This window comes from Zingiber officinale, chromosome 9A (assembly GCF_018446385.1).
Source record: "Zingiber officinale cultivar Zhangliang chromosome 9A, Zo_v1.1, whole genome shotgun sequence".
NCBI lineage: Eukaryota > Viridiplantae > Streptophyta > Magnoliopsida > Zingiberales > Zingiberaceae > Zingiber > Zingiber officinale.
The window spans coordinates 134,309,285-134,327,306 of NC_056002.1; the positions used below are offsets into that span (position 1 = coordinate 134,309,285).

At 35.3% G+C, this 18,022-nt stretch overlaps 1 protein-coding gene and 1 pseudogene across 8 annotated transcripts; both read right to left on the reverse strand.

The window, feature by feature from the left end:
• Positions 1-11,180: 11,180 nt before the first annotated feature.
• LOC122021367 lies at positions 11,181-14,283 on the reverse strand. Of its 8 annotated transcripts, none has more exons than XM_042579487.1 (7): positions 14,095-14,283; positions 13,887-13,969; positions 13,744-13,806; positions 13,610-13,667; positions 13,360-13,491; positions 11,471-11,638; positions 11,181-11,394 (listed from the first exon to the last, which is right to left on the reverse strand). In XM_042579487.1, the coding sequence occupies exons 2-7, from the start codon at positions 13,949-13,951 to the stop codon at positions 11,311-11,313; spliced, it is 570 nt and encodes a 189-aa protein (XP_042435421.1). In that variant the 5' UTR covers positions 13,952-13,969; positions 14,095-14,283; the 3' UTR covers positions 11,181-11,310. The 8 variants fall into 8 exon arrangements, with proteins under 8 accessions (XP_042435421.1, XP_042435420.1, XP_042435419.1 ...); XM_042579486.1 differs by having other exon boundaries at positions 14,043-14,283; XM_042579485.1 differs by having other exon boundaries at positions 14,032-14,283.
• Positions 14,284-15,778: 1,495 nt separating this feature from the next.
• LOC122021151 overlaps positions 15,779-18,022 on the reverse strand; it is a 93,926-nt pseudogene continuing 91,682 nt past the window's right edge.

Genomic DNA, 18,022 nt, shown 5'->3' on the forward strand with positions numbered 1-18,022 from the left:
AGACATCGATCGTGTCATACTAGTCTACCGGTGTACTCTTCCGCAGCTCCTATTCTCTCGGATGCACTGAGTTCATTGATTCGCTTCCTATGTCATCTTTCTCGCTTGCTGCGTCTTACGCTGGACTTTTTGTGTTCCTAACACCCTGCATACTTAGATACAGGGCATCAAGACCACATGATCTAACTTAATTCGGTTAAACATATCAAAACTAACCCGGGATACTTGCAATCTATCTTTTTTGATGTACACCAACTCAAGTTTCAAATTCCCCCTCAACTTAACCCCTCTAATTTTGTCCCCCTTCGATCACATTAAAAAAAAATGAGAAAAAAAAAGAAAAATATTTGAAGATTTTTTTAGAGGGTGTAAAGAGAATATTCAAGAATATGTCTTTTTATCGAAATTAGTTGTCAAAGAAAATAATTTTAACAATTAAACTTCAATTTTTGTCAAAAAAAAAAATTATTAAAAAAATATTTTTACTTCTTGAAATATCCTAAAAAATTTTATCAATGTCAAAAAAGAGCATACAAAATATTAAATAGAAGCACATCTTCAAGGTCACTATACTCAATCATTATCACTGTCGAATCTATTGAATAGTCTATATTATTCAGTATAAATTCTTCCCTGAAAATATCTCTTTCAATTTCTACTATCATTCTAATGTCGTTATTTTTTTCTTTAATCCAAGTATCTTCAAACATTTGTTCCAAACAACTCTGGCTTACAACATCACCAATAGTAACAACTTCTTCTCTCAAATTATATATACAATTTGTACTATATCTGGGTACTCATTAAAATACTTGCAGAAACAGAAGATGACACGTTACTACCACTAGTGTTTATATTTGATGTACCAACATCGAGTCAGTCTTTGATTCCATCTCATGTGACAACACTTCATCGGAAAAATAAATCTTGACATTGATGTAGCCTTAAATAACCATCACTTCTATTAATATGTGAATATTTCTATAAGACACTAGCCAACTGAAGGACGTCAAATACGTCAATACATTACCGATTTCAAAATTTAACATTTCATAAATAAACAACTTTAATTTGGTAAGTATACTTTTATGGATTGATTCAAGATATCATGAATTAAACTCTCAAGACTAAAAAGGAAGATATTAAAGTCTAGATGCATATCATTAAGAACATACAATAATCATCAATTTACTAAATTACATTGCCAAAGTTTCATATAATGTTAATCTATATATCATATTAATTCGTTTACACATTAGTAGAATAAAGCTTACATGTTCACAAGATTGATCAGAGCGTCAAACTTCTTTCACACTATGATTTCAACTATCATTGCTATTGTGATTAATTTTTCTACAATGACAAAAATAATTATTAAACAAGTAAAACGAAGATTTCCCGACCTACAATAATGGTAGGTGACTTTGAAATGTTACCATCGTCTAACCACACGATGGTTGGTTGAAAGTATTTAACAATTACTTGAATTATTTGAACCTCGCGTTACTTTTGTTTACACCCGCCGCCCAACATTTTACTTAAACCCTTCTCTAATACAATAACAAAGAACTGCCCAAGTCACTTCTTGGAGCGAGGTTTCGTCGCTTTCAACTTAGTTACGAGGAAGGCGTGTCGTTGGGAGCAACTATTTCATGAAGACCGTCGAAGCGATAAACTATAATGTTCACTAGAGAAGAACCTACACTAAAGCTACATTTGTTAGGTTTACTCTGATCACCTATTCCGTGTACATTAAGCTACAAAGTTCATCGAAAATGATAAGAACGATAATTTTTACCTATGTTCTATTCCCCGTTTTTCATGACAAGAAACTGAACTATTCATTGAAAAATATTCCTCACCACCCCGACCTATGTCATCTCCTCTCTGTTTGACTTTTTTGCATAACAAAGGATCATCATTCATTAAAAAAATTGGCTACGCCATTCGTCAAAAAACTAGCTCCACTGTCTGTCACCTTTAGTTCGGATGGAAGTCACTTTCTCAAAAAAGATGCCTTCGTGATTCGAAAAGTTCCTTTTTTTATTTCGAAAGGGTAAAATAAAAATTTAACCTATGGAAAACTATAGGATCTAGAGTTATTTAGTAAATCACCAAACAATATTTAATTAGGCGGTAATACAAAATATTTGATGTTCATGAAATAGTTGCTAAGGCGGGAGAGATTTATGAGTATTATATAGAAGGGTTTAAGGTCACAAAAAACCTCTTTGAATGCAAAATAAGAGTACATTTGTAAGAAGAGCATGTGCCTTTTTAGGTAGAAAGAAACACCATTAATGAAGAAGCGGTTACATAAGGTTAGAAGCCCCTTGTCAAGATAGAGGTTCAAACTTCATCCTGCTAAGTAGATCACTTCTTTGCGACCCAAATGCGAGATAATAAGAACTGTAGAAATTAATTTAGTGGCAGTTGGAAGAGGAAGATGTTAGTCATGTTGGTTGGGAAGACAATCAGGACAAGCAAGGTTTTAGGGTTTTAATCAACATAATGATAAAAGAGTCGGTAATGAGTTTTAATTTACATAATGAGAAAAAAAGAATGAAAAAGCAAAAGCAAGGGAGATGATGTTTGATGGAGGACTACGTATGCTGCAGGAAAGAATCTCTGCAAGGTGCCATGAGGGACTGCTCGATAAACTGAGTCATGACAAGGTCTAGGAAATAGGCGGACTATTTCATGACTAGGTAACCAATGTGGAGCAAGAAGTGCAGTGCAAGGAATATCTCCTTGTCTTGTACTATTCCCACAGAGCAGGCTAGATATAGAATATAGGTCTCATGCCAGAACGTATAGATTGATTAGTAGCCATGCTTGCCAACCGGTGTCGTATTTGTCTATCCTCTCCAACTATAGATGAGAAAGAACGGATTGACCCGGGCTAACCCTAAGATTGAGCTTCTGTCCCTGGTATACCTGGAAGCACTAATAAGTAAGAAGCACTAATAAGTAAGAAGCACTTGTCTGACATCAGAATACACTACAAAAATAACAACGAAACCGAGTTTTTTTATCATAATTCCGTCAATATTTGAGTTTACCGGTAGAATATGTGATTTCGGAGAATGTGATATTGGGAATAATTGGGTTAAAAATAGAATTTACATATGAAAATAATATTCAGTTTGTATTTGTATTCATCGACAGAATTTAAATTTCCATCAATAAATTTTAACGACAGAACAACTCTCCTGTCGGCATACACTGACGGTAGATAACGAAATTTACCGATTGATTCAGATTCAGTCGGTAATTACCTACTGAATTACCTATTCAATAGTTATTGTATCAAAATTTTATTGTACAAATTAGATATTTTCCGACGAAATAGTGATTTCCGTCGGAAATTATTGACGGAATAATGATTTTGCCGATAAAATTTAATAAAAATTTAAAAAATTTAAAAAATCCACTTATATTTATAACATATCTCGCATATAATTTTCATATCAATAAAAATCATCATAAACGATGGTAATACAAACACAATCCACACATAAAATCACAATCCATTCAACATACTCACAAATACAACATGCTCTCAATATACAAACAATTAAACTATCCAAAATTAAATACAAAACATAATTAAAACTGTCCAAATATCCAAAATTCACTACAAAACACAATTATAACTATCTAAATACAAAATACTCACATAATTATAATTATCCAAAGGTGAATGACAAGTATCTAATATCCAAAATGAAAAATCTAAAATACTTACCATGATACATCTCCTACACATATATCAAAATATAATCCTGTAAAAGTCAAATACAAGAGATTATGATCAGAATGAATCAATGAAAATGTAATATATGACTAAAAAATTATAATATATAACTAATTTTACATATAAAAAAAGTACCTAGATTATATTTTGGATATCTAATGATGGTGATGATGGTGAATGTATCAATACAGACTCCTAAAAAAATGTAATACAATTGAAGATAAATATCTAATAATATTTAAATAGAATAAATATATTTTACTTAATTTATGTATGATAAATTAAAAAAAAAAGCAAGTTGTAGTTGAACATACCTCAGAATAATCTAATTATCAACAGATTTGATGGGTCTCGAGTCTCCTGTGACTCAAGACTATGCTGTGACTGAAGCTGTTGTGACTGGTCCCATCTAGTAATGACTGCTCGCATATGAGCCAATGCCTGCTCTTGAGCAGCCCACCTCTCCTCCCACCTCTGATCCATCGTTGAGTCTTTAATTCTTGATTCTTTTCTTAATGACTCCACCTCAGAAGAAGAAAAGGATAGCACGACCCATAGGAGACCTCAACCGATTAAATACCACCTTGGCCTGGGAGCCAAGGCAGTAGAGGGAGAATTCTTTGTCCTTCCACCCACAAAATCATAATAAATATCATTTATTTGCTGGGTGGATAGATTCTGTGACTCTCCTCCCTCTACCGGTGGCTGAGATTCCTGTATCACCCTACTTATCATTTCCTCCTGTGTGGAAAAAGAATATACGATTTATATCTTGTACACAATTACTAAAGCTAATTAATTATTATTAACGATTAAATATAATAAAGTTAATAATTCAAACCATAATGTTCTTGGATTGAATATCAACATATGTCATCGTTTCTCTGGAGGGTCTTGAGAAAGATCTCCAGGCATGTGGGTGATCTTTCTAAAAAATGCTCCTGCATACATAAATAAGTTGGGCCAAAATTATACAAGTTTGTTAATAAATAAACATTTTATTTATATAACTTTAAATTAAACTCACAAGATCCATAGTATGCTTAATAATGGATCGGGATCTTGATGTACGCCGAGCGGATCCGGTACTCAAGCCACCTGGCTCTATATTCCTATTTTCTTGAGCTTTTAGAGCCTTTGCCTGTCATCATTCTGTAGACCAAGTGATCGTCCAGGCATCCCAGATCTCATTGGATACATAAGCTGACCTTGTGTCATTCTTTCTCATATAATATAAGAGGTCTTTGTACAATTTGACACAATAAATATTCAATGTCGTTGCAAATTCTGGCTCATGTCCATCCTCCCACGTATATTTTTTCTGCAATTAAAAATTAAAAATTAAATATTAAAAATTTAGTACATTAAAAGATAAATATATTGTACATATTCAATTTACTTGCCACAAATTTATTATAATAAAAATCCTTGGTCTCCTGGTCCACATGTCTCCATGTTTCCATGTAGTACTAGAAATGCAGACTCTCTTTAAATTTTCTGCTAATATATGTTACTACTCGATGACCATCGGGAGTAAACCTGCATATAAAAAATATTAAGGCATAAGATATATATTATAAATAAAGAACTTGAATTACTAATAATAAAAAAATACTTACGACTCTCCAACAATCCTAAGCACTATATATCCACGGAGTGGTGCTGGATAGTCTGACATGATATATAATATCTACAAAATAACATTACAGCACATCATAATAATGTTTACTAACATGATAATTAAGCAACAAAACATGATTGAAGCATAACTTACTTGATGAACAATAATTCTAAAATTTAATCAATATTAGACTCTGGAAGCATTTTTACTCAACATTAACAGTTTCTAAGTCGTCGTCGCTAGACTCTATTAGTTCAACAAGATCCTCATTGTTGGATATCTCTTCATCATTTATCTCCTCGTAAGTGACTTAACATCTACAAGTAATTGTGATGTAGATTGGAGTTGTGAATTAACTGAATACCTCTCTACTCTGTCATTCTGAAATGCATCATGATTTTGAGCAGTGATGGTGTTTGACATTTCTATGGTCGAACGAAGCATCGTTCGACAAACAGACAACCATTCACTAAATCTTCTTCTCTTAACTCGTTTGTACCCAAAAAATGAAAGTTTCAAACTTATGGAACATTCTGTATGCATTAACATCAACTAAATTATAATTTGGATGTATTCTGATACCTATTCTTGGGGTCAGATCATACTATGAATATTTGAACAACACACACCTTTTTATAGGTAATGCAAGGTATTCAACATCTATTATTTTCTTGAGTCTACCATAGTAATCAAACTTAATGTTATTGTTATCGATAGATCCTTTAACGCAAGCACCAGAATTATAAGTTAATCATTGTGAATCTCATTGTGACACATGAAATTTGACACCATTAACATAGTAACCAGAGTAGACCATTATTTGACGAAGAAGACCCGATGCAAGATTCAATATTCTATCATCTTGCACATTTGATATTCTGCGATCTTTCATCTATCAAAATAGTTATGATATAAATTAGGACCGAACTTTATTTAATGAAGAATTATGGAAATTTCTCTAACTTACATATATTTGAGACCATAATGCAAATTCGATCTCTAACTTTTCAGCTATCTCACTTGCACCTATTGATGGATTTTGTATATAATTGTTGTTCGTACAAGCTGTGAAAGAAGGTAATTTTAAGACAATTAAGATATCAAACAAACAAATACAACGAGATAAATGTTTGATTAAAGAAGTCAACTTACTTTATGTATGGTTTGACCTCATCACAGTTTAAAGGTATGTATGTTCTTGTAGCATGATATTTTTGTTGAGTTGACCATCAAGAAATAGATGCACCTATTGGTTTACCAAAAAATTTGAAAATAGAAAGCATCGATAAGTCTATATTCTGAGCATCATCGGAATTTCTAGGACACTTGCGATGTCTGGTTTAACATTATCAACAGAATAATATGAGCAGAAGGAAGATGCTTCCTCAAGCAGATAAGCATTATATATTGATCCCTCAACTCTTACTTTGTTACGAACATTATTTTTTAATTTTTCTCAAAAACTATTCAAATGAATACATTTATTTGTACTGCACAGGACCAGCTATTCGCGCCTTATATGGTAAATGTACTGGTAGATGTTCCATTGAATAAAAAAACTAGGTGTAAATATGCGCTCCAACTTACAAAGTATGAGAGGAATGTCTATTTCTAACCAAAGCATATCGACTGTCATAATACACCTCGCTGTCAAATCTCTGAAAAACAGACTCAACTCCGTAAGTGCTTGCCAAATATTATTGGAAAGTAAATCATAAAAAACTATTGGAATAAGTTTTTGCATGAATACGTGGCAGTCATGACTTTTCATTCCAAATATCTTTAAATTGTTCATATCCAAGCATCGAGCCATATTTGAAGCACATCTAGCTAGGAATTTGATTTCTTTCAACCAACTACATAAAACTTGTTTACCATCTTTATCCAATGTATAACAAGCTTTTGGAAATTTATTAATTGTTTCATTCTGGTGCAACTCTGGTTTGTTGACTAGTTCCTTTAATTCCTCACATGATTTTACAATGTCTTTAGTTCTTCCAGACACATTCATTACAATGTTGAACATATTATCAAAGAAATTTTTATAAATATGCATCACATCTATATTATGTCAAATGACTAGACACTTCCAATAAGGCAACTCCCAGAAAATGCTCATTTTCTTTCAACCACACTTGTATATCCAATTTATTTATCTCATCAAAATTTTTCTTATTTCGCCTAAAAAGGTGATCAATTGATAAAAATTTACGGTAATTATCAAACCAAGATACATTCCCACTACAAGGTAATGAAAATGCATCGGACTCTGTAATGCAATGTGGTCATGCTAATTTACCAGCCGTGCATCATCCCGACAACATTGAGTATATTGAAAAATCACTAATCGTCCATAATAAGATAGCATGCAATATAAAATTAGTTTTACTTGCAACATCATAAGTCACTGCCCCTATATTCCATAATTCATTCAGCTCGGCAATCAGAGGTTACAAGAAAACATCTATATTATCTTTGGGATTGGTTGGACTAGGAATAAGCACAGTATGAAATATAAATTCATCTTTTATGCACATCCATGGCGGTAAATTGTACGGTGTTAATATGACTGGTCAAGATGAATATTGCTATCTCGACTGACCATATGGTTGAAATCCATCTGCAAAAAGTCTCAATCTCATATTATGTAGTTCCATTGCAAAGGAGAGAAATATAGTATCAAGATGTTTCCATGCAGGAGAATCACAAACATGACACATTATACCTCCTTCGTGCTCATGCTCATGATGCCACATCATGTGGCAAACTGTAGCGGCAGATGCATACAAGCCTTGAAGTCTAGCAGTTAATGGAAAATGATACATCACTTTTCAAACAATATTTTTTTTCTTCTTCCCTTGTATGCGAGTATAATACTTAAAACGAGGGTGAGTATAAATTTTGCATTTTTTCAGATCGTTGTCTTTATCCAAAATATCATGCAGTTATTTATACAACAATCAATCTTCTCTACATGCAAACCTAAACTTCTGATCAATTTCTTCGTTTCATAGAAGCTATCAGTCATTATGTTATCAGCAGGAAGCAACTCTGACATCAATTGACAGATATCATCGTAACATCTTTCAGAAAAATAATGTTCTGTTTTCATATTCAATAACTTTACAATAGCTAATAGTTGAGAATGACTAGAAGGAATGTCTTCCCAGACTTCTCTTTCACTAGCCTTTAACATTTCATATAGTTGTTGATATTAAGGTGTTGATATTTCATATATATTGGAATAATCAACTGCATTCATTGCATCGTGAACCATTGATTGCATTACAATATCAATATTAGTTGATGCTTTAGGAGCGGTAACAATTGTCCTAGATGATGAACTATCAGAATACCCAATTGGTTCATATAAATAAGGCTCACAAAACCATTTCTACATATATACAATTTTACAGTATCCTTATCACGGAAAGCTCTATTTTGACTTTTTTTTATGATTGCATGAACACCATAACTCATTATCATTCATACATTCTGGATGATTTTTAACAAAGTTCACAAACTATTCAACTTCAGTAATAAAACTATCTCTGATAAATTTATTTTCTAATTGATTGTACATCCAAACTTTATTTATATAGATTGTTACCTAATGACAATATAATTTAAAACATTATTAAACTTGTATTATTTGAAATAAGCTTAAATAAAATATTATGAGCTCAATTTCCTCTCATGATCTTCGTATCATATTATCGAAAATCCCCTCTACAGTAAAGCAAATGAATGATAAACTTAGAATATAATGGTATTGCTTAGGGTATTATTACAAACTTAGAATTTCATGTTATTGCTTAGTGAATCATTATAAACTTATAATTTCTAATAAATCCATGTTATTGCTTAGGGTATCATTAAATGAAATAGCAATACATATAATAAAACTAACTCTAATAAATAAAAGATAATGCAAGTAAAACAAATCTAATCTATAAAACAATTGACACGTAAACTGTCAAATTCATCTGAACATCACATTTAAGTTTCGTTTGTCTCAAATATTTGAGATCATCTACATGTGTTTAAAAAGGTTCAAAGAAATAGATATTAATCACAAATATGCAATGAAACAATTAAGGACCTCTATGGTTGAGCAGATGCTTACTGCAGGCTACGACCAGGCCCCTGCGGCGGTCGGTCATAGCCAAGAGCTGGCTCCAGCAGTAGCTGATCGAGGCCGTGAGCAGAGCCCTATCATGGCTACAAGCAAGCCCCTGTGGTCAGTCGCGAGCAAGCCCCTGCTACTAGCCAGCCGCAAGTAGGACACTACGGCGACCACAAGAAGGACACTACGGTCGGCCACGGGCAGGACACTACGGCCATCCAACCGCGAGCATGCCACTGCGACGGTCGACCGACCTCGAGCAGACACTGCAACAGCCAGTCAACCGTGAGCAGACACTGCAGCGGCCAACCAACCACGAGCAGACACTGTGATAGCCGACCGGCCGCTAGCAGACACTACAACGCCCACCGCGAGCAGGCGACTGCAGTGGCCATCCACCCGCTAGCAGACACTGCAACTGTCGATCGGCTCCAAGCAAACACTGCAACGATTGAGCACGAGCAAGCCTGCGACGGTGGATCGCGAGCAAGCCTACGATAGTCGACCACGAGTAAGCCTGAGACCAGCTCATTTGCGCGTGAGAACTTGATAGGAAGAGAGGTGGGAGGAGGAGATGAGCAAACTCCGAGTTGCCAGTTGCCGAGAAGAGGGGAGGAGGTTGACGATCGATGAGTCCGGGACAAGAGAGAGGTTGCTGATCACCGAGAGAGAGGTTCACCAATTGTCGAGTCCGAGAGAGGAGAGGGGTTACTGATCACCGAGAGAGGTTTGTCGATTGAGGGGAGAGGAGAGGAGTTCGCGTGAGAAAGCAAGACGTGCCCTAATTTCTATTTGGATTTTCCGACTGAATTTAATTCAATCGGCAATTACCAACTAAAATTTATATTCAATCGATAATTACCCACTGAATTGGCCATTCAATTGGAAAACCTCAAACCCACGCCCGACTCGACAAAAAAACCCCAAAACTACACTCGTGGTAAGTGGATTTGACAAGTGAATTTATTTCAGTTAGTAATTTAATAATTATCGACTTTATTTCAGTTAGTAATTTAATAATTATCGACTGAATTGACTATTCCATCGAAAAACTCCGAACCCAAGCCCAACTCGACGAAAACCCCGAAAGTACAACCATGGTAAGTGGATTTGCCGACTGAATTTATTTCAATCAGTAATCAATAATTACTGATCGAAATAAATTCAGTCAGTAACCGACTGAAATAAATTCAGTCAATAACCGACTGACTGTTAACTTCTATCAGTAATCATCAACTAAAATTAATTCAATCAGTGAAATTGATATTCGATAATTATCGACTGAATTAGTCATTCCATTGAAAAACCCCAAACCCACGCCCGACTCGATGAAAATGCCCCAAAACTACACCAGCGGTAAATGGATTTGCCGATTGAATTTATTTCAATCAATAATTACCGACTGAATTGACCATTCCATCGGAAAACTCCAAACCCACGCTCGACTTGACGGAGAACCCCGAAAGTATGCCCACGGTAAATAGATTTACCGACTAAATTAATTTCTATCGATAAATTAATTCAGTCAGTTGACTGAATGTTAATTTCCGTCGATAATTACCGACTGAAATTAATTCAGTCGAAAATTACCAACTGAATTTCATTCAGTCAAAGATTCCGTCATTATTCACATGATTTTTTATAGTGTTAGTGGCAAAACAATATGGAGATGGGCAGAAAGCAAGGATGATCAGTCACTGCCGCGATATGAAATGGATAAGATACGATGAATTAGATAGGCTTTGATACCAAGTTAAGATCGTGGATATTTCATTTCTGCTCTTTCTCCCTCTCCCTACAAAAAGCTTAATCATGTGTCTGAAGGGATATTTCCGGGGGCTGACTGCTGAGAAGTTCGTCAATTGCTTCGTTAATTATGCTTCCTTTGACCTAGACAAGAGATGAAAGCAATAGCCTTAGCTTCACTCATACAAACATGATAACGTGGAGAGGAAAAGCAACCAACCTTTATTCCAATTGCCATTGCTGTTTTCAACATCACCAGTTCACCTAATCTCAAGGAACCTCTTTTATTATCCTTCACGAATATCACCGGGATCTGCATGGGCGATGCCAAGCTTGGAATATGTTTTGTCAGCCTTCGGGGGTTGCAGTCCGCAGCTAAGAGCACCGCCTACTTGCACCAAATATGTATAAATATATATTAGAACAGATAACCAAACATGTCATTAGATAGGTAAATGCAAAGCAAAGAAACCATTGCTCAAAAACTTATACCCGATACCAGATTATCAGCTACACAATAAACCTTTACTCTTTCAACTTGTGCTAACAGACACTCAAGCACTGTCATCTGCTGACATTTGCTACTTTCTCAACCCTGTCAAAGCAGTATATACCCTAAAACTCCCAGAACTGTTTATTTGCATAATCTCTGCACTACATAATTATTTATTTGAAGGCGTTTCGGTTGGGAAACTTAACATGACCCTACTACATGCATGAAATCTATCTCTGTAAGGATAAACGTTACTAAATTCAAATTCATTTTAACATAGAGAATTGTATGTGCATACTTGTGAGCCTTAGGTATGTATGCTACCCTTATGGACACTTAAAACACTCCAGATTCATCCTCCATCAATATTATAAACATTTAAATTTCAATCTGCTGAATTCAAGAATAAGAGTGATTCACAGTAAGCATTTTTAAGAATTTATGAGAATTTTCTTACGAAGAAATAAAACTTACTGAAGTCAACAAGTATAATCTTGTCAGTATGTAACAAACAAAAGCATTTATCTTTAGCATGATTAGTGAGTTTATATAATACGAATGCAAGAAAGAAAGAATATAGAACTGACTCTTGATACAAGACAATTGATAGAGAAACTTCTTATGAAACCTTGCTCCATCTTATTCATACAAAATAGTCCATTTAGCTGAGAAAGACAAAGTATAAGAAATGATTTCTTAAACCCATCGAAAACACCATTTCTGTTTAGAAAGGGGAAGGTTGAAGGCTTGCCAGACCAAATATATTAATAAGTAGGAGAAACAATATACTCTTAATCTAGATGGGAACTATTTTCTTGAACTAAAGTATGAGTATCTAAAATTGTAAATAACTTCCAACAAAATTGTATCTAAAAATATTTACTTGTGATAAACTAGGATGTCAAGTGTACACTTGGAGTATTTGTTTTCAAATGTTGACATTCAACATCAATAGAGTATTTGTCATCAACTAGGATGTCAAGTGTACACTTGGAGTATTTGTTTTAAAATGCTGACATTCAACATCAATACAGAGGGAGTAGATAAAGAGTCTTAAGTATTAAAGTGAAATGATATGCGTGTAGGGTGGGGTGAAAAAAACCAAACTTTACCAGAGAGATTAGTAAATCCTAAAGGAGGTCCTGTAAAAACAAATGTCACAAATAATCACTCATGCATCCCAAATAACCGGCCCAACCTGAAAAAAAAAACCATTTTTTGTTATCTCCCTATAATTCTTCACTTTTGTCTCAATATTTCATCATGTATACTACATTCTATTATTTATGTACATAAAACATCTTAATTTTCAAAATAAAATTTGATTTAACCAAAAAAAACTCCTAAATCCTAAATTTAGGTCAACCTGAACACAACCCAAACTGGACTGAAACTAAACCAACCCAAAAAATCCCAAACCCAACCTGAACCCAAAAACCCCCAATTCGAATCTGATTTTTTTGGGTCAACTCAGGTTGAGTTGGCAGGTTTTGGGGTCAACTCAGGTTGAGTTGGCAGGTCAAGTTCATTTTTGACACCCCTATTTCTAATGCTCTACCATCATTATTTTGGGCATAAAAGCAGAAACATAGAAGACATCGCAGAAAGAACATAACCTGCAGAGGGACCAGAGGAGCTCTACGGAGATTGATATTACTATGCTCTTTCTTTGATTGGCAATCTGCCTCAGCTTGTATCATTCTTTCAAGAACACGTGTGACATCGTTGACTCCAATAGCAAATTGTTGCTACACGAACCAAATTCAACAATGACACTAACAAATCAATAAACAGTAGTACTAAAGGCACATTGGGGGCTAAATTCCCTTAATTAATTAAGAACAAAATAAAAAAGGTAAGGAAAACCTTGATCCACATCTTATCAGGTAGCTCTCCTTTGGAAAGTTTAGCTGATTCAATGCTCCTAAAGCAAACAAAAGCAATTATGAATTCAAAAGCGACTAGAGGAATGGCACGAGAAAAAAAATGGTGCAAGTTACTTGGTGAGTTGAACCAGGAGATGATCGAGGCGCTCTCCTTCGTAGCAATTTGAGCTCACTCTGCTTATATAGTTAAACAACAAGACGTATCATCAACCGATACAATGAAAAGAACAAGAAAAGAAAGAAGGAGGAATCTCTACTCTGACTGTGGATCTCCTTTGGATGCTTTGACAGGCCTAAGAGAACTGCTTCGCTTCTTGCCCATGGCTGTTCTCCTTGATATCTGCAGCGGCGTTAAACCAAACACTTACTAGGATTACAGAAAGAAACCAACACAAATTCGACCTGCCACGGACGGAGAAGGTAAGGGATCCAGTAGCGACTAGGGAAAAGAGAAAATGCTGGTACGCTGAGCTGGTGATGGTGAGAAGGTGCTGGTGGCAGCAGCGACAGTGGCGACGGCGACCGAAAACAGAGGGAAGGAAAGAGGAGCCGTAGACGGTGAAGGGAGTGCGCCGATGGCAGGAGGAAGACCGAAAGTGATGAGAAGAGGCGGAGCCGGAGCGGTTGTTAGGGTTTCGGGTTTTCTATAAATAGAATTTTGAGGATTCGAAACCAACAATTGGAGCAATGATTAAAAAAAAAGATGTTCGTTATTAAAAAATCGACCTATTTTAATTTATCATAAAAAATCATCTCTATTTATTTTTTATTAAAAAAAATCAATTTGATCCATCTAAAAACATAACTTTTAAAAGAAAAAGTATGAAAGGAATCAATTCCAAGGAATTAACGATCGACGTATAAAGAAAAAGGACTTTTCTAATCTTAATAATAATTCAAATATTTATTAAAATTTATCTCCCAAATATACATATTTTATAAAATATCCACTTTAAATATATATAATAACATTAATAAAAATTAATATGTGAACGATGTTTTTCTCCAATTTTGATCGATATAATTTCATATAATAGTTTAGTCAAAATTAATTAAAATAACTATATTTATTAAGCTCTTTATTTATTTTATATAAAAACTTTGATGCAAATTATTGCAGGTACTAAACTTGCCTAACTATAAAGAATATTGTTGCTGTTCCTTAAAGCCACGCATTTTGTTTTTATTTTTAAAAAATGATCGGCAAAGGTTCATGTTTGAAATTTACGAATAAACCCTCGATTATGTTATTGAAATTTTGAATATTTTATATTTTTTAAGTTTTAGTTTCTTTTGCATACATTCAAATATTGTAAATAACATCAGATTATGAGTTATTATGAGGTCAAATTCCAATTAACAACTGAGTGTCTATCCTTTCCTTATTAATATTCAACAACCCAAGTTTAGTAATCAGTCGTAATTTACCTCTTCCGTATTAATCTGAAAACGAATAGCAAAACATCATACTTACATGTATCATTAACCACTGAGATTGTAGAGCAGACACTAATATTACGAATGGGTACATTTCAATTAAAAGGTCCGACGTGACAAAGCCTTGTGTGAAAATGATACTTGATGCAGTTATTGTGTTTAAATAATTTTTATGATTCCCTATCTTGTAAATGGTATGAATAATGGATAAACTACACGAAAGAAAAATTAATGTCTCGTATAAATTACTTATGGAAAAATGTCCTGAAAAAATCCAACGAGAAACCAAGGGTCTCGACCACTTGGCAAAAAAATTTAAAATATCTCAATTGAAAGACCAACAAAATAACACCAACAAAAAATATATAAAATAATTATAACGTAAGATCATACTAATTCTCCCGATCAATACGATCTGAGAGCGAGAGCTAGTTGGCACTTCCAATAAAACTGGATTGATCTTTACTTTCTAAATGATAGATAAAACCCACACAATAATAATACTGATAATTTAGAAAAGATAAAAAAAATCACAAAAAAAAATATAATTTCTGTAAAAAAAGCCACAATTTTTTTTAATAAAATACAAAGATAATTTACAAAAGCAGAGTAAATTTCTTTTTTTGGATAACCCAAAACCGATGATCTCTAGAAAATTATCAATTTTCAAGCCAAAAAGCTCAACGTAACTGGTAAGTCAACGTTGAACAGATGAACACCAACACTTTGTTTTGCTCTTTTCTAATGACAATTTACAACGCTGAAGGGCAGTGATACTTATCGATGCTTCATCATTTTCTTTTTCTACAAGAGAGAAGAAAGATGCATGTTATTCATCCACTACAATTGATTACAACCGTCTCTCACAAAACCCAAAATGCCATATAAACGGAACGCATTAGGCATGCATTCGCAAAACACAGAGAGAGAGAGGAAACTCAGGTCAGATTTTAGGACTTTTAGCTTTGTGGTGGGCGTCGTCGGTACTTTGGCAACGTTTCATAGAGGCGTCCAAAGTTCGTTGGTTAGGAGGACTTATGCTTGGGGATTCCAAGACACTCGTAATGTCCTCCATTGGCCATCAAGCACCTGCAGGAAAAGCAAAAAATTGTACCTCCAGTAGTTGAAACTTCAAAGGTAGTAGGATACAGACCATGAATATTATACTAAGCTCAAAAGAAACGTAGTTGTTTATTGAAAGGCCGCAGCAACACGAAAAATCAGTGATTCTTCAATCAGTTGCACTTGGCAATTGGCATCAGCAGCAAAATGAAACAGAGAACCTACTGTTGGTGCTTTGTGCAGTGTATTTGAAATCCGATATGCATTGCGACTGTGCTTAGGAATTATATTCTCTTCAATTTAGTACTTGGAGGTAAATATTATTAGTATCCCAAGATAGTTTTGAAGTGATCAAATAAGTTAAGTCCTGTTGTGTTTAATCCAGTGTCTAAGTGTACAGGAACTTAGGAGCACAGGACGTCGAGCAAAAGACGCAACTAGAGAGAAGGACGACACAAAAAAGAATCGACGGGCTCGGTGCGTTCGAGGGGCGAGGTGCTGCGGAAGAATACACTGGCGGACGAGAAGAGAGCGTGCGGTGTTTCCGAGGGATAAGAAGCCGAAGCGAAAGATTGCTCGAGGAGCAAAAGACGCAACTGTCTGAGGGACGAAAAGCTGTGGAAGAGTACGCTGTCGAACGAGAAGGAAGCATGTGGCGATTCCGAGGGACGAGAAATCGGAGCGGAAGTTTGCTCGAGGAGAAGGCCGGAAGTTGGGTTCGGGTAAGCCCTATTCCGGATGGCCGAAATCACCCAAGTGAGCGGAGCTAGAACGGAAATCCCGGATCGAAGAAAGTGGAGCCGAAGCTGGAGGCCCGGAGTGAAAGTCAACACAATGTTGACTTTCACCCTTCGGGGCGCCCGGAGTCCGGGCGCCCGGAACCCAAGTTTTATCAAGATCGACGTGGCCTTTGATCGACGCGTCAGGGATAAGGTTTTATCCCATTCCAGGCGCATGGAACGCTCTTAGGTGCCCCAAGCAGGGCTATATAAGCAGCCCTGCTCCCAGAAGCTAAAGACAACAAGAATTACAGTAACAACACTTGTGCTTGAGTTTGTCTGAGTTTAGCTTTGTTTTGTTAGCTTTGAATACTGTAAGAGGCTTCTTCGCCTAGAAAAGATTTTTAGTGCGCTTTTTCATCTGTCTTGGATTAACAACCTCCCCGATTGTAACCAAGTAAATCTGCTAAGTCTGTCTTTTTAGTTTCTTTATTATTCTTATGCAAGTGTTATTTTAATTAAGTTATAAGTTCGAGAAAGATTGTTTTTACTTGATTTGTGTAGGGGATGTTCACCCACCTTTAACCGGTCGCCAAGGGTCCTAACAAGTGATATCAGAGCCAGGACGTTTCAGGAGGACTAACCGTCGATCGAAGCAAAAACGATGGCCGGAGCTAGCATCTACCACCAGTATTCGAGGGGGAGTTCGCTTTTTGGAGATGTTGAATGGAGGTTTATTTTAAAACCGATTTTAATATTTATCTAACAATTAAGTATGGTTTTAATATGCCGAAAAGCAAAGAAGGAGAATAACTTAAGGAGCATCAATGGACTAAGGAACAACGTAATGATTTTATGGCAAATGGTAAGGCTGAGTCCCGCCTTCTGAACGTTCTACCTGCCTAGGACCTCGTCAGAGTTGGAAAATACAAGAGTGCGAAAGAACTTTGGGAAAAGTTCTTAAAGCTCTATGAAGAACCAAAAGTAACTGAATCCAACTCCTCGATGAACTCCGAGTCGTCATTAGAAGCAGAAAACGAGGAAATTACCAAAACTACCCTCACAGCCGAGTACCTACCTGAAGATAAAGAAAGTTCTTCAGAAATAAGCACTGAGAGCATCAATGAAGGGGGAGCAATGTCGGAGGAAAATAGCTCTAAGAGGGAGCATCAGAA

Bases quoted from the DNA above. Each gene is read 5' to 3' on its own strand.
- LOC122021367 (XM_042579487.1), bottom strand. From the start codon at position 13,951: ATGGGCAAGAAGCGAAGCAGTTCTCTTAGGCCTGTCAAAGCATCCAAA. The intron at 11,639-13,359 runs GTTATGTTCTTT...TGGTGCAAGTAG, and splicing joins CTCCTCTGGTCCCTCTGCAG to GCGGTGCTCTTAGCTGCGGA. The intron at 11,395-11,470 runs GTTGGTTGCTTT...TCTCTTGTCTAG, and splicing joins CAATGGCAATTGGAATAAAG to GTCAAAGGAAGCATAATTAA.